This window comes from Garra rufa, chromosome 19 (assembly GCF_049309525.1).
Source record: "Garra rufa chromosome 19, GarRuf1.0, whole genome shotgun sequence".
NCBI lineage: Eukaryota > Metazoa > Chordata > Actinopteri > Cypriniformes > Cyprinidae > Garra > Garra rufa.
The window spans coordinates 6,033,948-6,058,961 of record NC_133379.1 but is presented as its reverse complement, the minus strand read 5'-3'; the positions used below and the strand labels follow the sequence as shown (position 1 = coordinate 6,058,961).

Sequence of the window (25,014 nt, the reverse complement as noted above, 5' to 3'; positions counted from 1 at the left end):
AAAATAAAGCTTGCATTTGGATCTATCCATGCTGTCGTCGAGTCCGATTTGTTACAAGTATCGGCCGTTAACCGATATTTAAAAAAAATAAAGCATTACCAAAACTCTAGTATTGGCCATTAACCAGTATTTTCTTTAATAAAATAAAGCATTACCAAAACTCTAGTATCGACCGTTAACCAGTATTTGTAAATTAAAAAAGCATTACCAAATCTCTAGTATCGACCGTTAACCAATATTTTTAAATAAAAAAAACATTACCAAAACTGAAGTATCGCCTATTAACCAATATTTTAAAATAAAATAAAGCATTACCAAAACTCTAGTATCGGCTATTAACCGATATTTAAAAATAAAATAAAGCATTACCAAAACTCTAGTATCGGCTGTTAACCAATATTTAAAAAAAAAATAAAAATAAAGCATTACCAAAACTCTAGTATCGGCCATTAACCAATATTTTCTTTAATAAAATAAAGCATTACCAAAACTCTAGTATCGGCCGTTAACCGATATTTTAAAATAAAAAAAGCATTACCAAAACTCTAGTATCGACCGTTAACCAATATTTTTAAATAAAATAAAGCATTACCAAAACTCTAGTATCGGCCATTAACTGATATTTTAAAATAAAATAAAGCATTACCAAAACTCTAGTATCGGCCATTAACCGATGTTTTAAAATAAAATAAAGCATTACCAAAACTCTAGTATCGGCCATTAACCAATATTTTAAAATAAAATAAATCATTACCAAAACTCTAGTATCGGCCATTAACCAATATTTTACCTGTAGTTCAGAGTGGTTGCATATTGGCCCAAGTCAAAAGAACTCACACCCAAGATATTCAGGTCTAGACATGACTCTAAGTAAAGGTCAGTGGGATTTTTTTTCACCATTTCTTCATCTGGCAGATGAAAAAGACTTTCAGGAAAATATCTCATTGCTTCCAAGAACACGCTTTTTCTAAACAAGCTGCACGGTTCAAGGTATCACTCATGTTCACAGCGCAAATTGGATAGTAATAGTAACACATGCCTTAAAGCTGACATGTTTCAGCACATTTCCAACTCTCATTGGTCAATCAAACGAATAGTCCAGCCCCAAACTCAAACCACTGGTTGCTGTATCAGGTTAGATTGGATGCTCAAACAATTAATCGATGTCATCTAGTAGCAATGACATCAGATTGCATGATAATGACATGGCCAAGGTACACAAGCTGAGCAAGCCATGACTTCATGTTTAGAGAAAGAATAATACAAGGTCAGATCTAGCTATTCAATGCCAAGGAAGTTTCAGATAAACAAAAGCCTAATATGTTTCCAATTTGCATAGGATAAACTAAAAGAAAACCACGTTGCATACTGGCACTCTTGAACTCCTGTGGAGGGTTTACTGTTGTGCGTCAGTGTGGACGCCCCCATGTTCAACTACACTTTTTTGTCTCTTCATGAAGTGCTTACACTGTGTTCTCTGTTTACAGCTTGACAAGCTCTGTTTGCAGAAGGCACTGTGAATGGCAAAACTGAAACGTTGTGTTTACGTAAACAGCATGACGAGAGTTGGAGCGGACCGCGCGTATGCTGCTGCCACACAGATGACGAGACGGGCTTTCTGGGATATGTCCTCACAATGCACCGTACTGCTGACCAGCAAGTTGAGACTGTTTGTCTTGTGTGTCAGTGTGTATTTTGCTCTAGCGCTGTTCCCTTTTCCTTCAGGATACCAAGACTGTGAGCTTCATTCTTGGCAGATTTTGACCTCATGCGACAACAGACAGTGCATTATTTATGTTTTTATAAGTGCCAAGCATTTTTGACATGTATTTAGGTTGTTCTGCACATTGTGCATGTTGCGTGAAAATAGCAGGTGTTGTTGGCGCAGATGTGGCGCACGAATCGAACTTTATGGGCCGTGACTCGCGCGGCGATTCAAGTGGGCAAAAATATTATTGCAGTAATTAATAAATGACCTTTCTCTGCTAGTCTGATGGTATTTCCACAATGATCTCATGTTTGTTTTCAAGGGACACTGACATCAGCTTGTAACAGACATTACACTGGAGCATCTGCCATAAAAATACACAAGCCATTTGTCAGCGTAATGAAAAGTTGAACCACTGAAGCAATGAGGACACGCAGTTAGAAATACAAATGTGTGGACGGTTTTGTAGCAACATGGTTGCAAACACAGGAACTCCGAACAATTAAAGAAGACAAATCATTCGAATAGTCTTTCAGCTGTAGCATTATGAATCACTATGAATTTTGAAGAAAATTCTAGATGAGTTGTGGCTGTTTGCCATCATGGCACAGCTATGCAGTTGCTAGGCTGTTGTGGATGGATGTTTACAGGCCTCTCAAAAGGGGGTCTGTTCAAATTCCTAATCCGATGGACAAAAGTAATAATGTTACTTGTCCAAGTAATTGGGTGAAACGTTTACAGTGTGCATTATAAAGAAAATGACAAATCTTTTGATAATCTAGTTTAAAACATACGACTGTGTTTTAGTGCCATGTTAAAAAAAAAACTAAGATTACGAGATCGTAATATTTTGAGAATAAAGTAAAAATATTTCAACAATAAAGCCACAATTATGAGAATACAGTCCAAATGTTTTGAGAATAAAGTCGAAATATTTTGAGAATAAAGTCGAAGTGTTTCGAGAATGAAGTCAAAATTATAAGAATTAATTTGTAGCAAATACAAGATTAAAGTTATAATATTTTGAGAGTATATTCTAGCCTATTGCGCATGCAAATGGCCCTGATTGGGAACATCGGGAGATACTCTAAAGTCTCAGTTTTATAGTGAAATGCGATTACGATTTTCTACGATTTAATTCTCATAATTTCAATTTTATTCTTGAAATATTTCGACTTTATTCTCGTAATTTCAACATTATTCTTATAATTTAGACTTGAAATGTTTTGACTTTATTCTCGTAACTTCAACATTATTCTTATAATTTAGACTTGAAATGTTTTGACTTTATTCTCGTAACTTCAACTTTATTTTCATAATTTTGACTTTATTCTCAAAATATTTCCCATTTATTCTCGAAATGTTGACTTTATTCTATAAATATTTAGACTTTGTTCTCCGAATTTCGACTTTATTCTCCAAAGATTTGGACTTTATTCTTGTAATTTAGACTTTATTCTCGAAATATTTTGACTTTATTCTCAAAACATTTTGACTTTATTCTCGAAATTTCGACTTTCTTCTCAAAATATTTCAACTTTATTCTCGTAATTTCTATTTATCCTTGAATTTTCAACTTTATTCACGAAATTTCGACTTTATTTTAGAAATATTGACTTTATTGTAATTTCAGCTTTATTTTTTTAATGTTTCTACTTAATTCTCAAAATTTTGCCTTTATTCTCAAAACATTTCGACTTTATTCTCAAAACATTTTGACTTCATTCTCAAAACATTTCGGCTGTATTCTCGAAACATTTGGACTTTATTCTCATAATTTTGATTTTATTCTCAAAATTTCAACATCATTCTCGAAGTATTTCAATTTTATTCTCGAAATATTTCGACTTTATTCTCGAAACATTTTGACTTTATTTTCATAATGCAGATTTTATTCACAAAATATTTCGACTTTACTCTTGAAACATTTTAACTTTATTCTCGAAACATTATGACTTTATTCTCGTAATTTCGACTTTATTCTCGAAATATTTCAACTTCATTCTCCAAACATTTTGATTTTATTCACATAATTTTGACTTTATTCTCAAAATATTTCGACTTTATTCTCTAAATATTTTGACTTTATTCTAAAAACATTTTGACTTTATTCGCGTAATTTCGACTTTATTCTCAAAACCTTTCAACTTTATTCTCAAAACATTTTGACTTTATTTTCAAAATATTTTGACTTTATTTTTGTAATTTCAACTTCATTCTCAAAATACTACAACTTTAATCTCATAATTTTTTATAGATTTTTTTTTATGTGGCACTAAAATGCTGTCGTAATAACACACGCTCTTTAAATTCATACTGGTTTTGAAAAACATTTATACTATTTTGAAAACAAAATTCAATTTATTGACTCCTAAATGACATGTGGTGTGACCAAAAAGTAAAAACTAATACCATGTTTTCTTAAACATTGACTACATGCAACAATGTAATCATTATTTTCAAAGTTTTTGAATATACTTGTATACACTTGAATATAAATGTTTTTTGGGAGTTCAATCTACAACAGTCAGCAATAAAAATCTGACATGAACAGTCCCATAAATGTTGTTTCATATACCCAAATAGCATTCTTTTGGGGGGGGGGGATACACTACATGACTTTTAAAATTGGAACATATTTTTTAAACAATAGGCATCATACACTTACCGACTTTGTAAACAGTGACAGAGGAAAACTGGCCACCATACACTACACGACTGAGGATAATACACTAGCAGACTTTGAAGTCGTTCCGATCACAACAAACTCATGCAGAAACCTGCACCTTGTTGCTAGGAGACGCATAACAAATGAAAACAATATGCGTTCTAAAATCGGCTGAGAATATCAAACATGTTTGATATCCTCTGACTGGATGGAATCAAAGTCTGAAGTTAAAAAATTGGAGTCTGTGACCATCATACACTGAAATCTGTCAACTCAAATCTGCAGACTCGCTCTGACTTTCAGCAACTAGCCTCAACTTCTCCAGATTGTAAATCAGTGGAAAATCGGGGCAAAAATCCCGTAGTGTATTCCAGTCATTAGTCGGTTTAGTTTTAATACAAATATGCAGTCCCATATACAAATCTCAGGATGCTGACTGTTTCTGTTGGAACCGGAGCTTTTAATGGCAGCTGAATTGACAAGAGAATTTTACCAGTTGATTTGGCTCTTTTAATTAGAAAGCGAGATTCATTGCACTGCATCAAATGCAATGCACTTTCTCCCATTCTTAGTAATATGAGTGAATCATATTGGTATACAGTGCCCTTCACTAATTTTGGCACCCTTTGTAATTATTAGCAAAGGTGGCTGTAAAAGTACATCTGCATTGTTTATCCTTCACTGATCTTTCATTCAAAAAATTCATAAAATTCTAACCTTTCATTGAAGTAAGACAATGGAAAGTGGGGGGGAAATCTCATTATGAAATAAATGATTTCCTGTAGTTCACGTTGGCCATAATTATTGGCACCCAATTATTGCAACGTCCTTTTCCCAAGATAACAGCTCTGAGTTTTCTCCTAAAATGCTTGATGAGTTTGGAGAACACCTGGCAAGAGATCTGAGACTGTTCCTTCATACAGAATCTCTCCAGAACCTTGTTTATGGGGTTCAGGTCAGGAAACTGAAACGGCCATGGCAGAAGCCTTATTTTATGCTCAGTGACACATTTTTGTGTTGATTTTGATGTTTGTTTTAGATCATTGCCCTAATGGAAGATCCAACCACTGCCCATTATAAGATTTCTAACAATGGCAGTCAGATTTAGATTTTTTTATCAGTTCAGATAGCATTTTTCTGAACAACATGTCCAGGATCTCTGGCAGAAAAATAGCCCCACAACATAAAAGATCCAGCAGTATATTTAACCATGGACGTGGAGTACTTTTTATCCCAGTTTGCACCAAACCCATCTTGCTTTCAAAAAGCTCTTTTTTTAGTTTCATCTGACCATAGTCATGTCACAACATATGATGTAGGGGCTGTTTGATATTTTTTAGGCTTTCTGACCCCAAGACTCAACTAATCTCTGCATTCCCCAGCTGTGATCCTTGGAGAGTCTTTGGCCATTTAAACTCTCCTCCTCACCGTGCATTAAGATGATATAGACACACATCCTCTTTCAGGCAGATTTATAACATCTTCAGTTGATTGGAACTTCTTAATTATTCCCTTGGGAATTTCAATGCTTTAGCTCTTTTCTTACAGCCACTTTCTATTTTGTGAAGCTCAACAATCTTGCTCTGCACATCAGAACTATATTCTTTGCTTTTACTCCTTGTGATGGATGATTAAGGGAATCTGGCCTTTGTGTTTCTCATATTAATAATCCTGTGGAACAAGAAGTCATGGCTGGGCAATTTCACGCTCCTAGTCACCCAGGTGTGCTAAAATGTTTTAAATATGAAAGGGAATATACTCTAGAGATATATTTTACTCATAAGAATTTCTAGGGGTGCCAATATTTGTGGCCAACATGCATTGGAGAAAAACATTTATTTCTGGGAATCTGAAGGATCTGGAGAAATTCTGTATGAAGGAATGGTCTCTGATCCTTGTCAGGTGTTCTCCAAACTCATCCGGCATTATACGAGAAAATTCACAGCTGCTATCTTGGAAAAAGGATGTTGTGATAAATGGCTGCCAATAATTGTGGCCAACGTGAACTAGAGAAAAGTTTGGGAATTTTTGAATGAAAGATAAAAAAGATAAACAATGCAGATTTATTTTTTGCAACCCTCTTTGCTCATATTTACCAAGGGTGCCAATAATGAAGGGCACTGTACTGCGGTCTTTTGTCACACCACATGACATTTTGCAACCTAAACTAACCTTGAAGTAAAAAAAAGGTCTGATATTTTACAGATTTATTAACCTTGACACACAATCATGATAATCTCCATATTTCTGAATATTGGTTGCACCACAGTGTTTTAATTTGGCAAGTAAAAAAAAACTTATTTCTCCATTTTTTGAAAAAAAGAAAGTCAGAGCATGAATGGAATTCGATTGCCATGAAACATAAAAAAGATAAACGATGCAAATTTATTTTCACAGCTACCTTTGCTCATATTTACCAAGAGTGCCAATATTATTAGAGGGCACTGTATATACTGCAGTCTTTGGTCACACCATATGACATTTTGCAGCCTGAACTAACCTTCCCGGAAAAAAGGTCTGATATTTTACAGATTTATTAACCTTGACACAATCATGAAAATCTCCATATTTCTGAATACTGGTTGCACTACACTGTTTTGATTTGGCAAGTGAAAAAAAAACATCGTTTTATTCATCTTTTGGAAAAACGAAAGTCAGCATGAATTGAATTTGGTTGCCATGAAAGATTAAAAAAAAAGACAAACGATGCAGATTTATTTTCACAGCTACCGTTGCTCATATTTACCAAGGGTGCCAATATTAGTGGAGGGCAGTCTTTGGTCATACCACATGACATTTTGCAACCTGAACTAACCTTGCCGGGAAAAAAAAGGTCTGATATTTTACAGTTTTATTAACCTTGACACAATCATGAAAATCTCCATATTTCTGAATACTGGTTGCACCACACTGTTTTGATTTGGCAAGTGGAAAAAAAATGTTTTATTCATCTTTTGAAAAACTAAAGTCAGCATGAATGGAATTCAATTGCCATGAAAGATAAAAAAAAGATAATCGATGCAGATTTATTTCTACAGCCCTCTTTTCTCATATTTACAAAGGGTGCCAATATTAGTGGGGGGCACTGTATATACTGCAGTCTTTGGTCACACCACATGACATTTTGCAGCCTGAACTAACCTTCCTGGAAAAAAGGTCTGATATTTTACAGATTTATTAACCTTGACACAATCATGAAAATCTCCATATTTCTGAATACTGGTTGCACCACACTGTTTTGATTTGGCAAGTGAAAAAAACAAAAAACGTTTTATTCATCTTTTGGAAAAACGAAAGTCAGCATGAATTGAATTTGGTTGCCATGAAAGATTAAAAAAAAGACAAACGATGAAGATTTATTTTCACAGCTACCGTTGCTCATATTTACCAAGGGTGCCAATATTAGTGGAGGGCAGTCTTTGGTCATACCACATGACATTTTGCAACCTGAACTAACCTTGCCGGGAAAAAAAAGGTCTGATATTTTACAGATTTATTAACCTTGACACAATCATGAAAATCTCCATATTTCTGAATACTGGTTGCACCACACTGTTTTGATTTGGCAAGTGGAAAAAAAATGTTTTATTCATCTTTTGAAAAACGAAAGTCAGCATGAATGGAATTCAATTGCCATGAAAGATAAAAAAAAGATAATCGATGCAGATTTATTTCTACAGCCCTCTTTTCTCATATTTACAAAGGGTGCCAATATTAGTGGGGGGCACTGTATATACTGCAGTCTTTGGTCACACCACATGACATTTTGCAGCCTGAACTAACCTTCCTGGAAAAAAGGTCTGATATTTTACAGATTTATTAACCTTGACACAATCATGAAAATCTCCATATTTCTGAATACTGGTTGCACCACACTGTTTTGATTTGGCAAGTGAAATAAAAAAAACGTTTTATTCATCTTTTGGAAAAACGAAAGTCAGCATGAATTGAATTTGGTTGCCATGAAAGATTAAAAAAAAAGACAAACGATGCAGATTTATTTTCACAGCTACCGTTGCTCATATTTACCAAGGGTGCCAATATTAGTGGAGGGCAGTCTTTGGTCATACCACATGACATTTTGCAACCTGAACTAACCTTGCCGGGAAAAAAAAGGTCTGATATTTTACAGATTTATTAAGCTTGACACAATCATGAAAATCTCCATATTTCTGAATACTGGTTGCACCACACTGTTTTGATTTGGCAAGTGAAAAAAAAATGTTTTATTCATCTTTTGAAAAACGAAAGTCAGCATGAATGGAATTCAATTGCCATGAAAGATAAAAAAGATAATCGATGCAGATTTATTTTTACAGCCCTCTTTGCTCATATTTACAAAGAGTGCCAATATTAGTGGGGGGCACTGTATATACACTGTATATATATTTGGCCACACCACATGACATTCTGCAACCTAAACTAACCTTGCTGAAAAAAAAAAGTTCTGATATTTTACAGATTTATTAACCTTGACACACAATCATGAAAATCTCCATGTTTCTGAATATTAGTTGCACCACACTGTTTTGATTAGGCAAGGGAAAAAATCTTTTTTATCCATTTTTTGGAAAAAACGAAAGTCAGCATGAATGGAATTCATGCGATTGCCATTTCTCTCCTACTGCATCATTTAGTTAAAGAAACTGTAGGGTGATTTTGTCCATCAGGAATTCATTGGATTGTTGCATCATTGTTGCTTACTAATTGCTAACATTGTCAGCAAAGAGGTTATTGTGAAATCGTTGTACGGTTAATATACAAATGGTCGGTTTAACGGTGAATTTAACAGAATAGAACTAAATGGGTGAAAATGAGCATCATGTGTTTGACCCAATTATCAAAAACTCACACTTGCATGAAAAATGCCACAGTAATTCACAGTTGTTTGGCGTTTATAGCTTTATAAACACAAATATAAGGAACTGCTGTCTTTTTCTCCCAGCCATGTTCCATGTAACCCCTCTGACGACAACCTCATACAATAACATTAAACACACAGAGCTCAAAACAGGAATTCGGTGACAGCGATCTCGTTTATCACTCAAGAGTGTTTAAATTTGCTTTTCATTTCTTCAAGGAAAATATTCATGAGTCACATACGAATCTCCAGAGAAAATAAACTGGCCTGCATGAGTCATTGCCTCTTTCACACTAGCATGTATGTTACCAGTACGGGCTGTTTCCTGCAAACTGACCTCTCCCTTCCTCCTGTCCCGTTGCTGTGTTCTTATCTGCTGCTTTCCAATCAGCCTCACTATTGCTGTCAGAATAACACTGAACTAGAGTAAAGGCTAGATAGAAGGGCAGTGACTCAGAGCAGAGATGATGGAAAGATCTTAAAGATCGCTGATGGCCTCGTGACATTGCATTTACAGAATGCTTCGTGGCTTTTGGAAATCTGTGTTCTGGGTTGGCACTGTTACCACCATAAGCTTTCATCAGCTAGACTTTAAATAAATGTGTCACGTCTGCAAAGAACATTTGTTTAAATCTATAAGGCCTGAAATGGAACAGGCTGGTCAGTCAGTATATTGACTGATATATTACATGTTTCTGAACGCGCGAGAGCATTGCAGACGGATGGTGTGCGAGCCTTCCACTAAAACTCCCATTGCACTGCCTTAAATGGGAATCACATAGAAACAAGCCATGTTTTCTGTGTGGTTCTGATTAATACCAGATTCGACTGCGCTGGCTCTCATCCAGTTCCCACCCAGGGACAGGCCGATTTCTTTTTCTTACACAGTTGAACACACATTAGAGTATGCCATGATCTGTTCCCCTATTTTAGACACATCTTTCTTATTTTACAAATGCCTTTTCCCTGAGTCTTGATTCAATGCCAGTTGGAACAACGGGCCAAATAGTTCAAATGGGAGTTGGAGCACTATATGCAAAGCGCTTTGCTGCAATAAACTTTGCTCTGTGCAAGGCAAACTTTATGGGGGTGTTCACAACATGCATTCTTTAGTTTGTAAAAAGTGACGTTACTGTTATACACAAATCAGCGTGATGGAAGGTGTGAGCATGAAAGGTCAAATTTGAGAAAGTGTTTCTGTGCATTAGAAAATACATAAACATATAGATAAAGAATAAAAAATACTTGTTTTGGGAAATAATAATGGTTTATTATAGGTATATTATTATATTTAAAAAATATATATTAAAATATTAATAAAATTATATGTTTATAATTTTACAATTGTTATTTGTTTACAGTTTTACAATTATTAAAACAAGTACAATTACATTGCATGTGATACATTTTGTTTATTATGTGATTTTTATGTGCTTCCAACACTTTTTTTTCAGGAAAAGAAAACAGTCAAAAATACAATAATAATAAAAATGGATTGTTTTATTATTTTTAAAATAATTTTATTTAGTGAATATTCTGTTATATTTTTTAAATATTCTTAACACTTGTCAAACTGAAAATGATTCATTTTGGAAAAAAACTTTCAAAAATATAATAGTTAATAATAATAATAATAATAATATGTTTTTAAACAGTTTTTTAAAAAAGTGTCTTCTTCTCACCAAGCTTGTATTTATTTGATCCAAGGTACAGCAAAATCAGTAATAAAAAAAAAATGTTTTCTATTTTCTATTCAGTGTCACATGATCCTTCAGAAATCATTCTTTTATTTAGCAAGGATGCTTTAAATTAATCAAAAGTGATGATAAAGACAGTTATAATATTACAAAATATTTCTATTTTAGATAGATGCTGTTCTTCTGATCTTTCTATTTATCTAAGAAACCTGAAAAAATGTTTCCAACATAATAATAATAAAAAATAAAAAAAAATTTGAGCAGCAAATCATAATATTAGAATGATTTCTGAAGGATCGTGTGACACTGATGCTAAAAAACCAGCTTTGAAATCACAGTAATAAATTGCATTTTAAAATATATTCAAATAGAAAACAGGTATTTTAAATAGTAAAATATTTCAAAATTTTACTGTTTTTGCTGTACGTTAGATCAAATAAATGCAGGTTTGGTAAGCAGAAGAGACTTATTTAAAAAAAAAAAAAACATTAAAAATCGTACTGTTCAAAAACATTTGACTGCTAGTGTTATAATAATTGTTATGCTGTGTATAACGCTATATATAAATATATTATACAAATAATTTTACAACGTATATTAAATTATATATTATCTAATGTTCCAGCTCCTTAAAAAATAAGAAATATCAAACGTTTTATTTGTATGCCTAAATATTTGACATACTTCAAGGCTGCCTTTTAGTACCGTTTTCACCATTGCCACTCCGTATTGCGTCATCAACATGAGCCACGAGTTTTGACATTCAGGCGCATGCTGAATGTTTTCATGAGTTTTTGACCTTTACATTTACCGTTTGCATTTACAGGGAACCCGGTAAGTGTATTGTTTACATTTTTCACTTACATACAAACAGAAATGCCTGTTGTTGTGTTATGGCGACTAAACAGTTTTGCCTCAGTGAGTAAAGCAGATTTAAAACCGGTTAGCTTAGCAAGCAGCTGGTTATTTGCTAATAGGGCTTTAAGGTGCGAACTTGCTGAATATTTACTACATTTTAGGGGACTGCAAAACATAATCAGCATGTCCACGCGTCAAGCATCGGTCCATGCGAAATGGATTATTGGTCAGGTGATCGGAACCAAGATGAAGAAGACAGCAAAGGTTCGAGTAACCAGACTTGTGCTTGATTCATACTTGCTCAAGGTGAGATATGTTAAGTTCTTTTCTTATATGTAACCATGGACCACAAAACTAGTCATAAGGGTTTGAAATTGAGTAATAAATAAGCTTTCCGTTGATGTATGGTTTGTTAGGATAGGACAATATTTGGCCGAGATACAACTATTTAAAAATCTGGAATCTGAGGGTGGAAAAAAATCAAAATACTGAGAAAATCGCCTTGAAAGTTGTCCAAATGAAGTTTTTAGCAATGCATATTACCAACCAAAAATGACGTTTACAGTTGGAAATTTACAAAATATCTTAATGGAACATGATTTTTATTTAATATCCTAATGATTTTTGGCATAATAGAAAAAGGGTCACAATGTCTTGATATTATTATTTTTTTTTCCTCATATTGCTTTAAAATATGCGTAGCTGTAAAATAATTATGTATTATTTGTAAAATAGCTTTTTAGCCAGAGTTATCCTGATGTATTCATCTGCTTTTTTTTAGTACTACAACAAGAGGAAGACATACTTTGCCCATGATCCTTTGGAGCAGTGCACTGTTGGGGATGTTGTTTTGTTGAAGGCTTTGCTGGAGAAAAGATCTAAACATGTCAACCATGAACTCGCAGAGATTGTGTATAAAGTTGGGCAGGTGGTGGACCCGGTCACTGGGAAGAAGGTTGCTGGAACTCAGTATTTGGAGCCTCTTACAGAAAGCACAGAAGACACAGAATTATCTTTAACGAAAAAACTGGAGCAACTGAACATTACTGCCTCCGCACCTCCTTCAACCTCATAGTATTGTGTTTGTCCTTGATGTAATGTACATAACTCATGTCCTGATTTTCACAGAAAATATAATCACATTGCCTAGTATTTGTGTGGTCATTATTCTTAAATAAAAATGCTTCTTCCTGATGAGAAAACTAGTTTGTACTATACTGTTGTTGTTAATACTGGTATTATTAATCTTAAATAACCATTTCTACATAAGGATGGCTAAATAAACTTTACACTATTCATTATTAAACTTTTTCATTGAGAAGTTAAGTGTGACAGTGCCCTCTAGTGGAAGCAAAGACCAGTAATCTATTCCGCACATGCTATTTTGTCATTGATAATGGGTCAGACCATAGTTAACTATATATATATATATATATATATATATATACACAGTCAAGCCCGAAATTATTTATACCTCTGGCAAATTCTGACTTAAAGTTACTTCTATTCAACCAGCAAGTTTTTTTTTTTTTTTTGATTAGAAATGACACAGATGTCTCCCAGAAGATAAGACGTTGTACAAGAGGCATCATTGTGGAAAAATTATTACATCTTTTATTTACATTTGAAGAAAAAGTGGCATGTCCAAAATTATTCATACCCTTCTCAATAATCAATAGAAAAGCCTTTATTGGCTATTACAGCAATTAAACGATTCCTATAATTGCTGACCAGCTTTTTGCATGTCTCCACTGGTATTTTTGCCCATTCATCTTTAGCGATGAGCTCCAACTCTTTCAGGTTGGAAGGTCTCCTTGCCATCACCCTGATCTTTAGCTCCCTCCACAGATTCTCAATTGGATTTAAGTCAGGACTATTTTTGTCTGCTACCCATTTCTTCAACACTTTTGCTGTGTGTTTTGGGTCGTTGTCGTGCTGAAATGTCCACTGGTGCCCAAGGCCAAGTTTCTCTGCAGACTGCCTGATGTTGTTGTTGAGAATTTTGATGTATTGCACCTTTTTCATTGTGCCGTTTACTGTGATTAGGTTCCCTGGTCCACTGGCTGAAAAACACCCCCAAAACATTAGGTTCCCACCACCATGTTTGACAGTGGGGATGGTGTTCTTAGGGTTGAAGGCTTCTCCTTTTTTACGCCAAATGAAGGCTACATCATTGTGGCCAAACAATTCAATTTTTGTTTCATCTGACCATAAAACGGAAGACCAAAAGTCTTCTTCTTTGTCCAGATGAGCATTTGCAAAGACCAAGCAGGCTTCTGTGTGACTTATCTGGAGAAGCAGCGTCCTCTTTGGTCTGCGTCCGTGGAACTCAGCGGTGTGCAGTGTCCGTTGGACTGTCTGTCTTGAGATGTTGCCACCAGCAGAGCCCAGATTCATCAGGATGGCCTTGGTGGTGATCCTTGGATTCTTTTTTACCTCTCTCACTATCCTTCTGGCCAGCACAGATGTCACTTTTGGATTCCGACCACGTCCTCTGAGATTTTTCACAATGCCGAACGTCTTGAATAATACTTTGTACTGTAGCCACTGGAACTTCAAAACATTTAGATATGGTCTTATAGCCCTTTCCTGACTTTTGAGCAGCCACTATGTGCAGCTGCAGGTCCTCAGTGAGCTCCTTAGTCTTAGCCATGACTGTCCACAAACCAACAGCAGAGAGCTTCTGTTTTTCACCTGTTGAGTTGATTAAAACATCTGTTCCTAATGAATCAGGGTAATTAAGATGCTTTAGAACAGCTTGGACTATTTGGAATGGTATAGAACTTTGGATTTTCCCATAGACTGTGACAGTTTGCAAAGGGTATGAATAATTTTGGACATGCCACTTTTTGTTCAAATGTAAATAAAAACTGAGAAATATTTTTTTTTTTCACAATGATGCCTCTTGTACATCGTCTTATCTTTTTGGAGAAGCCTGTGTCATTTCTGGTCAGAATTTTTTTTTTTAATCAATTGAATAAAAGTAACTTTAAGTCAGAATTTGCCAGGGGTATGTATGAATAATTTCGGGCTTGACTGTGTATATATATATATATATATATATATATATATAGGCCTTCTACATAATTTGTTAGAAGTCAGAGTTGGAAACGTCTTGAAAACAGTTAGTCTTTTTCTAATTTTGCAAATTGTATAATTCTCCAAGGGACACATTTCTAGTAACTGTGCAGTTAATTCTCATATTGTATTTTTATCAAGTTTTGCATCTCCCAAATTTGTCACTACCGAAACACAGTAATATCTATTTTAATAAGAAGGGTTATATTGACCTATTAAGATTTTGCTTACATCTTCCTTGTAAGTATATTTTTCTATTTTATTAAAAAGTATTTTGAAGTATTTTTCCTTATAAAAAGCAAAAAGTTGATCATACTGATTTCAAACTTAAGGATTCATTAGTTTGAATATACATTGAACCAAACACTATCATAACCTCTTAGTTGATAATTCAGTATACTTTATTTTTGACAAAACATCCCACACATTTTCGGTAGTTTTGGTAGCGACCACATCACATTACAGAATTTGAACCCGCATTACAGAATTTGTATGTTAGTGACAATTTTATGGGGTAACACCCAAGATGTCACTACCAAAACCTAACCAAAGGTTTCGGTCGTGACAATTTTAGATACTTTTGAACTTAGCTCAAAGATTCTAATCAGCACTTGGCTAGCCAACACGGTTCTGAACAGTTTTATACATATAAAAAATAAATGTTACAGAATAACTCCCAAAAGTGTTCGGTAGTTAAATTCCTTAAAGTTACACACAATTTTCTTTCACTTTTTTACAAAATCAAAAAGATATTTATAAAAACAACAATGGAATAAAAAATAAAAAATATTTCAATATAATTTTCAAGTTGAAATTTAGGGGTTACGGTTCGGGACAGCCACCTTCCAATTGCAAATACCCACTAATTGATTTTATATACATTAAGCTTACTGATATTTTAAATATTATTGTGGGTTTCAATAGACAATCAAAAAATCTTAGTAAACATCTAAATTTGAATACTTAATTGCTTTTTAAATGTGTTTTTTGGTTGAGGGACAGCATTTTGCACCAATTTTGTAGAAAGGCCCATATATATTAGATATAAATATCGTCAAAAAGTTCTAAGTACACATTTGTTTGATAGTTTTACTATGCTATATGTAGTGTATAATTTAAAAAGTTGCATTTTCAAAGAATGTTCTATAAGCGGTAACAATTGTTTATTTAAAAGATAATCGACCATTAATACTGATATGACTTGCATAATTATTTGAAAACAACGGAAGTCTTAAAGATATTAAAAAGCTGATTTCTATTCATTTCATTATACATTTAGAAATAAAACATTTATTTAAATTACTGTATCATTCAGACACTGTCAGTTATAGGGAAAGTTCTGACACTGAGTCTATCCAAAAATACACTAAGATAGGAAAAAGCCAACAATCAACGGCTGTGCAAAAGCTGTGCACCCCATACAGTATGCCATGTGCTTCCCGTATCTACTTGAATGTCAATAAAACATCGTTTACTTCCATCATATGATATTGCATGTTGGGTTTTTACGTTATTAAAGTCTGAGTTGGCACAGTAAAGGGTATCTAAGTGGTTATCACTGTGCCGACTCCACCGTCCTCTGAATGTGAGACACTTCCAGCACTGGCATGAGGAGCTGGAACGCATCCTGGATATATGATGCACTGTTTGACGCCTTAAACATGAAAATAAAGTGAAAAGACGATATTAATACTCTTGTGCAGACTTAGATTTGTAAATGTCTTATAGTGCTAAAGAGAAGACATAAAACAAAAAGACGAGACAAACCTCCAGAAACACGCTGGTAATAAGTGGATTGAGAACTTCTCCCTTTTCATTCGCCTGAAATACAAACATTCTGACTTGATGGCATACAAAACTCACATTTTATAAAGACCATAAACAATATTATAGATCTCTAAACTATACTATAGGAAGTGAAGCATCTTACCCCAATGGTAGTCAAACACGACGTGAACTTTTTGGATAGTAGTGACACCTCCTTACAAATAACAATAGAAGCTCTGAAAAGTGAAACAAATTATGGTTTTAATTTCTCCAAATACCAATTTTGCACAATTTTTGCAACAAGATAACTCACTGCGAGAGGCTTTTGGCTTGTTCTGTGGCCGTCACTCCCTCAGGGTTACAGTGGAGGAGCATTTCAGCTGTTTTGTGGAATTGCTCTATGGATCTGGCTGTGAACTCGGCCAGGCTGGTAATGGCAAGCAAATGGGCCTCCTATGAAAACGAAAACTCAACTGTCAGAACGCAACACAAAGATACATTTTCTAAGATACAGTTGAGGTCAAAAGTTTACATACACCTTGCAGAATCTGCAAAATGTTAATTATTTTACCAAAATAAGAGGGTTCACTTTCATTTAGTGCTGACCTGAATAAGATATTTCACAAAAAAATGTGTTTACATCTAGTTCACAAAAGAAAATAATAGAATTTATAAAAATGACCCCGTTCAAAAGTTTACAGTTTTAGTTTGATTCTTAATACTGTGTTGTTACCTCAATAATCAACAGCTGTGGTTTTTTGTTCATCAGTCTCTTATTTGTCCTAAACTGCCTGCTGTTCTTCAGAAAAATCCTTCAGGTCCCACAAATTCTTTGGTTTTCAACATTTTTTTTTGTGTATTTTAACCCTTTCCAGCAATGACTGTATGATTCTGAGATCCATCTTTTCACACTGAGGACAACTGAGGGACTCATACGCAACTGTTGCAGAAGGTACATACACTCACTGATGCTTCAGAAGAAAAAAATGATGCATTAAGAGCCTGGAGGTGAACACTTTTGAACAGATGTGTACATTTTTCTTTTTTTGCCTTAATATCATTTTTTTTTTCATTTAGTACTGCCCTTCAGAAGCTACAGAAGATGCTTACATGTTTCCCAGAAACCAAAATAAGTTACATTTACCCTAATCTTCAAATTCAAAAAGTTTTCACCCCCAGCTCTCACTGCATTGTGTTTTCTTCTGAAGCATCAGTGAGTGTTTGAACCTTCTGTAATAGTTGCATATGAGTCCCTCAGTTGTCCTCAGTGTGAAAAGATGGATCTCAAAATTGTTGGAAAGGTTCAAATACACAAAAATGCTGAAAAGCCAAAGAATTTGTAGGACCTGAAGGATTTTTCCTGAAGAACAGCAAGCAGTTTAACTATTCAGGACAAACAAGAGACTCATGAACAACTATCACTAAACAAAAAAAAAAAAAAAAAAAACACAGCTGTGGATCAATCAGGTAACAACACAGCATTAAGAATCAAGTGTATGTAAACTTTTCGAACAGGGTCATTTATATAAATTTAACTATTATTTTCTTATTTTCGTTTGTATGTAAACGTCTTTTATGTGAAATATCTTATTAAGGTCAGTACTAAATAAACAATAACATGCATTTTGTATGATCCTTCTTATTTTGGTAGAATAATTAACATTTTGCAGATTCTGCAAGGTGTATGTAAACTTTTGACCTCAACTGTATATGTATGCATATCTCAAAAGTAATTTAGCACATTTTAGGCTAAATAGCAAGAGTTGCAGACCTCAACACTGCATTTTGTCACTGCCGTTTTCTGTTCTTTCTCCCCTTCTTCTTCTTCTTCTTCTTTTTCTTCTTCTTGCTGTGGATTTTCACTTTGTAGCTTGATGTTTGTGATATGGTTGAATGCGTTTTTTCTGGCCTGAGTGGATATGAGTATAAGTATAAGATGTAATCTGACTTACAAAATACTGGAAGATTACAATTACGAAGAGATGCTCAAGTGATACCTTGCTAAGTTTGTCCGCTGATGTGGAGATATGTAATCTTTCGAGGACATCTGTCAGTTCCTTCACAAATTCCTCGCCATCATCGCCTGAGAATAAAATATTTTATATTCTTAACAACAGTTTGTTGTTCACTGAAGTTAAAGGGGTCATCAGATGCAAAACTAACTTTTAAATGTTGTTTGAACATTAATGTGTGTTGGCAGTTTGTGTACACAACCCCCCTACAGTGATAAAAATCCACCCAGTGGTATTTTTTTAATCTTTAAAAGTAATATTCCCTTTTTAAAATCAGGGCATTCTCAGCTTCTTGTTGGTGTGACGAAACACAGTTGATTGACATGAGCATCTTATCTTAGACCCGCCCTCACCGAGCTGAAACAGTCCAAATACGATCGCCATTGTGTTGACTCAGGTGCAGAGGAAGACTCTAATTGAGCGATTGAGGTGTTCTGCTGTTGGATGTAATAATGAAACAAGCAGTCGTCATTTACTCCCGACATCTGAGCCGCTTCAGAGGCAGAGGACAACGTTACTTTCGTTTTTAAAAGGAAAGCGCCGATCCCGATCTACATATGCATCTATGTTCGTGTGAATCATTTGTGATGCAGCTTCAGCCACAGCAGAAGTGAGAATAAGGGTTTTTTATGCATCTTTACAAATAGCCTTTCCTAATGCTTGTTGGCAAGTTTCACCAATAAACGCAGCTAAACGCGTCTAAAGTAAACATTACAGCTCGTAATGTCACAGCAGAGAGGGGCGGGGCGAGCAGAGCTCATTTGCATTTAAAGAGCCCATACAATAAAATGAGCTGATATTTTGCAGAGCTGATTTTGCAAGGTAAAAGGGTGTTTTTTTACACTACTATTGAGAATTTTTGACCAAAGTATATTATAGATTTTTCATTAAGACCCTAAAAAATCATATGAACTTGTGGAAAATGGGCATCCAATGACCCCTTTAACATCTCTATACATTTTTGACTTTAGCTTTGTGTTCACAGTCAGCCTTTACCTTTCGTATCATCCTCCACCTCGTCATCAAACTCCATAAGGGAAAAAGGCTCTTTAATGTCCTGTAGTTCTTGTTTTAGTTTAGCCAACTCCTCACCAGACAGAGTGGTCAGCACAGATTTCACCTACACACAAACATCAGCGTTAAAATCTTTCACTGTTTTAAATTCTAGCGTTTTATAGTTGCACAAATTCTATTGACCTTGGCTTCACTCTCTCTAGAGAGGATCTCCAAAGCTTCCAGATGAGACAGGCCTTGAAACTCATCAAACAACATCCCATAATGAGCCTTCTTGTCTGTTTCTGAAGTGACATTCTCAGCTTTCTGCTGCTCCTCACGTTCTTTTGCTTCCCTCAAGACCTTTGAGAGATGAAAAACGGAATCAGTTTCATTTAAAGGAGACTCAAATTATGAATCAGTCAGGAGAGTCTGAAGGGGAGCTGAAGTTTCTATTAATATATTCCATCTCATTGGGACAGAGAGTCCTCATAGCTTCTGCACCTGTGACAGTGTGGTGTTTCTGTTCATCAGTCCCTTTGTTTTCTTAAAGCCAGGATCTCCTTCTGCTATCACATCCATGGTCTTCTTCCCAATAAACTCCAATGCATCCAGACCACCACTTATTACTGTTTTACCCTAGTCAGCAAACATAGAAATACAGAATAAATAAACATACCATCAAATAAAACATAGAATTAATTAAAACAATGAATGTTTAAATATTTATAAACAATTATTTTATTAATATAACATTAGTAATTAATTGCAGTAATACATTATGGACGCTGCTAAGCACAATTTACATTTTTTTATTTTTTTTATTTGTATATACACTACCAGTCAAAAGTTTTTTTGTTTTTAAGAAGCCTTTTCTGCTCACCAAGCCTGAATTTATTTGATCCAAAGTACCCAAAAGCAGTAAGATTGTGAAATATATTACTATTTATAAATAACTGCTTTCTATTTGAATATATTTTAAAATGTAATTTATTCCTGTGATCAATGCTAAATTGTTATCCTTCAGAAATTATTCTAATATGCCGATTTGCTGTTCAAGAAACATTTTTTATTATTATTATCAACATTTTTAAACAGTTGAGTACATTTTTTCAAGATTCTTTGGTGAATAGAAAGATCCAAAGATCAGCATTTATCTGAAATAAAAAAGCTTTTGTAACATTATTCATTATATCATCCAAAAGCTTGGAGTCAGTAAATAGGGGTTATGCCCAACAGGCTTCCGTTTTCTGCTAAACAGGTCTCGTTGCTTCCGGTTCACGCGTTTTGCATATCCCTCTTTAAATATGAACATGATTTACTCAAGATTCATTCAAAGTAGACACTAAAAATGATCATAACCAATGTCCATCACATATGTGGATTGATATATAAAAGTTTTAAATTTTTATTCTTTTCACTAACATTTATATATAAATATCGAATGAAACGTCCACAATAAACAGCTGGCTTGTTTAACTGATTACCTTAAAAGTCCGTCGATATCGCCATTATTTATTATGGCTATTAACACGTTCTCCGACAAGCGGAAGCAATGAGACCTGTTTTCCGGGGTTGGTCAGGTGACGTTCGACATATAGCCTATTGATCAAAAGTGATGATAGAGACATTTATACTGTTACAAAAAGATTTCTATTTTAGATAAATACTGTTCTTCTAAACTTTCTATTCATCAAAGAAACCTAAAAAAAATCTACATAGCTGTTATCAACATAATAATAATAAATGGGTTTTTCTGAGCAGCAAATTAGAATATTAGAATGATTTCTGAAGGTTCATGTGATTGGATGCTAAAAATTGAGCTTTAAAATCACAGGTATAAATTATTTTAAAAAATATGTTCAAATAGAAAACAGTTATTTTAAATAATAAAAATATTTCAATTTTTTGTTTTTGCTGTACTTTGGATTAAAAAAAATGCAGGCTTGGTGAGCAGAAGAGACTTTTTTTTACAATCTTACTGTTCAAAATTTTTTGACTGGTAGTGTATTTTTATTTGTACAATCCAAAAAGATAATTAATTATGATAATTCATTGTTATTATTATTATCAATTATATTTCAAGATTCCACAATTTTTAGGATCTGAATGTTCTTCAGAGAACATTCATGACTTTTCCTTCTTTGATAGTGTATAAGGATTAATATAAGATGTTTTACAAATATTTTAACTTAATTTCTATCCAATGAAATATTTTAGAGCTTATGGAATTATTTGACATTGTTTTCACATGGCCAGGTTTAAAAATCACACTTTTAAAATTAGGCTTGTGGAGGAGGTTAATTTGAAAATATAAACATCCTGAATTTTAGATGCTATAGCTATTATTTTATGGCTATTATTTTAAGTCATCTTGAGGGCCCTTGGAAGTTTGCTAAGCTTGAGAACCACTGCTAAAAACATGTCATTCCATAATTTATTAGATTACGGGAAACATAATCACTCAACAAAAAAAACCGATTAAACAATTAAAACAAATATAGATACTCAAAATTAATTCATCTCTTATCAGCCAACATACATTTAGCTTGCACTTACTGTACTTTGAACTACAGTGGTTAAAGATGACAGCATTCCCATACTACTGGAGGAAATCATTCCCATAGCACCACCCAGTCCATACACCTTCTCCCCTTCATCTTTATTTTCCTTACTGCTGGCTGAATCTGCAGGCAAAAAGAAAGATCATCAATACTTGTGAGCTGGTGTGTCTTATGTCTTATATTCAATCGAAGAGTACACCATTACCATCAGTTTTTTCTTTTTCCGCTTGAGCTGAAAGCTCCTCAGGAGTTGGGATTCCAAGAGACGTCTCTGCTTTTTCAATGACCTGTGTCAACCCTTGGCCTTAGACAATGAATGAACAGTATGAATCTTAATGATATCAAAATGGAGCTGTTTAATAAAAACGTGAACATCTTGAGCCTCTTACCCACAGTAGCTACAGTGGCAGTAGCAGTGGAGAGGATAGATTTACCCCAGCTACCCCAGGAACCCCAACCTCCCTGGGAAACCGTCGACTCTGGGGAGGCCTGATGAAAAAAGTGACAGTTTAGTAATAGGTGAATTACAGTTGAGGTCAAAAGTTTACATACACCTTGCAGAACCTGGAAAATGTTAATTATTTTACCAAAATAAGAGGATCACAAAAATGCATGTTATTTTTTATTTAGTGCTGACCTGGATAAGATATTTCACATAAAATATATTAGAGAAAGTAATAGTTGAGCTTACAAAAATGAAATCCTTCAGGTCAGACAAATTCTTTAGTTTTTCAGCATTTTTGTCTATTTGAACCCTTTCCAACAATGACTGTATGATTGAGGTCCGTCTTTTCACACTGAGGACAACTGAGGGACTCATATACAACTATTACAGAAGGTTCAAATTCTCACTGATGCTCCAGAAGGAAACACGATGCATTAGGGGGTGAAAACTTTTTGAATTTGAAAATCAGGATAAATTTAACTTATTTTGTCTTCTGGGAAACATGTAAGTACCTTCTATAGCTTCTGAAGGGCAGTCCTAAATAAAAAAATATGATATTTGGGCAAAATAAGAAAAAAGTACAATGAATCTTTTTAAAAGTTTACACCCCAGGCTCTTAATGCATCGTTTTTCATTCTGAAGCATCAGTGAGTGTTTAAACCTGCTGTTATAGTTGCATATGAGTCCCTCAGTTGTCCTCAGTGTGACAAATGATTGTTGGAAAGGGTTCAAATACACAAACATGATGAAAAAACAAAGAATTTGTGGAGCCTGAAGGCATTTTCTGAAGAACTGCAGGCAGTTTAACTGTTCAGGACAATCAAGGGATTTGTGAACAACTATCCCTAAAAAAACAGCTGTGGATCATTCAGGTAACAACACAGTATTAACAATCACGCATATGTATGCTCTGGTGGTATTTTTACACATTTTACATTATGAATTTTTACTTTTTTTGGACATGATTAGAAAAGGTTAAACAACTGACCAATCACAACAGACTTGGCCAGCTGACAATTTAGAGAAGATGGAGTGGAAAGGTGTCAAGCCCGAAATTATTCATACCCCTGGCAAATTCTGACTTAAAGTTACTTTTATTCAACCAGCAAGTTTTTTTTGACCAGAAATGACACAGGCTTCTCCCAAAAGATAATAAGATGATGTACAAGAGGCATCATTAAGGAAAAAAAATATTTCTCAGCTTTTATTTACATTTGAACAAAAAGTGGCATGTCCAAAATTATTCATACCCTTTGCAAACTGTCACAGTCTATGGGAAAATCCAAAGTTCTATACCATTCCAAATAGTCCAAGCTGTTCTGAGGCGTCCTAATTACCCTGATTCATTGGGAACAGCTGTTTTAATCAACTCAACATGTAAACAAGCTCTCTGCTGTTGGTTTGTGGACAGTCATGGCTAAGACAAAGGAGCTCACTGAGGATCTGCGGCTGCGCATTGTGGCAGCTCACAAGACAGGAAAGGGCTATAAGACCATATCTAAATGTTTTGAAGTTCCAGTGGCTACAGTGCAAAGTATTATTAAAAAAATACAAGATGTTCTGCACTGTGAAAAATCTCAGAGGACGTGGTCGGAAGCCAAAAGTGACACCTGTGCTGGCCAGGAGGATAGTGAGAGAGGTAAAAAAGAATCCAAGGATCACCACCAAGGCCATCCTGATGAATCTGGGCTCTGCTGGTGGCAACATCTTAAGGCAGACAACGGACTCTGCACACTGCTGGGTTCCACAGACGCAGACCAAGGAGGACACCACTTCTCCAGATAAGGCACACAAAAGCCCACTTGGCCTTTGCAAATGCTCATCTGGACAAAGAAGAAGACTTCTGGTCTTCTGTTTTATGGTCAGATGAAACAAAAATTGAATTGTTTGGCCACAATGATGTAGCCTTCATTTGGCGTAAAAAAGGAGAAGCCTTTAAACTTAAGAACACCATCCCCACTGTTGAACATGGTGGTGGGAACCTAATGTTTTGGGGGTGTTTTTCAGACAATGGACCAGGGAACCTGATCATAGTAAATGGCACCATGAAAAAGGAGCAATACATCAAAATTCTCAAGAACAACATCAGGCAGTCTGCAGAAAAACTTGGCCTTGGGCACCAGTGGACATTTCAGCACGACAACGACCCAAAACACACAGCAAAAGTGGTGAAGAAATGGTTAGCAGACAAAAACATTAACGTTTTGCAGTGACCCAGCCAGAGTCCTGACTTAAATCCAATGGAAAATCTGTGGAGGAAGCTAAAGATCAGGGTGATGGCAAGGAGACCCTCCAACCTGAAAGAGTTAGAGTTCATCACTTAAGATGAATGGGGAAAAATACCAGTGGAGACATGCAAAAAG

At 34.7% G+C, this 25,014-nt stretch overlaps 2 protein-coding genes across 2 annotated transcripts; one reads left to right on the top strand and one right to left on the bottom strand.

Annotated features, from left to right (window-relative positions):
- Positions 1 to 11,669: 11,669 nt before the first annotated feature.
- mrps17 (mitochondrial ribosomal protein S17) lies at positions 11,670 to 12,944 on the top strand. Its single transcript, XM_073825156.1, has 3 exons — positions 11,670 to 11,768; positions 11,954 to 12,098; positions 12,574 to 12,944. The coding sequence occupies exons 2-3, from the start codon at positions 11,976 to 11,978 to the stop codon at positions 12,865 to 12,867; spliced, it is 417 nt and encodes a 138-aa protein (XP_073681257.1). The 5' UTR covers positions 11,670 to 11,768; positions 11,954 to 11,975; the 3' UTR covers positions 12,868 to 12,944.
- A 2,305-nt stretch (positions 12,945 to 15,249) lies between these two features.
- Positions 15,250 to 22,504, bottom strand: fam114a2 (family with sequence similarity 114 member A2). The gene is made up of 11 exons (XM_073824575.1): positions 22,412 to 22,504; positions 22,202 to 22,329; positions 20,147 to 20,281; positions 19,847 to 20,005; positions 19,646 to 19,769; positions 18,635 to 18,720; positions 18,409 to 18,546; positions 16,951 to 17,090; positions 16,801 to 16,873; positions 16,638 to 16,691; positions 15,250 to 16,524 (listed from the first exon to the last, which is right to left on the bottom strand). The coding sequence occupies exons 2-11, from the start codon at positions 22,265 to 22,267 to the stop codon at positions 16,426 to 16,428; spliced, it is 1,074 nt and encodes a 357-aa protein (XP_073680676.1). The 5' UTR covers positions 22,268 to 22,329; positions 22,412 to 22,504; the 3' UTR covers positions 15,250 to 16,425.
- Positions 22,505 to 25,014: the final 2,510 nt, after the last annotated feature.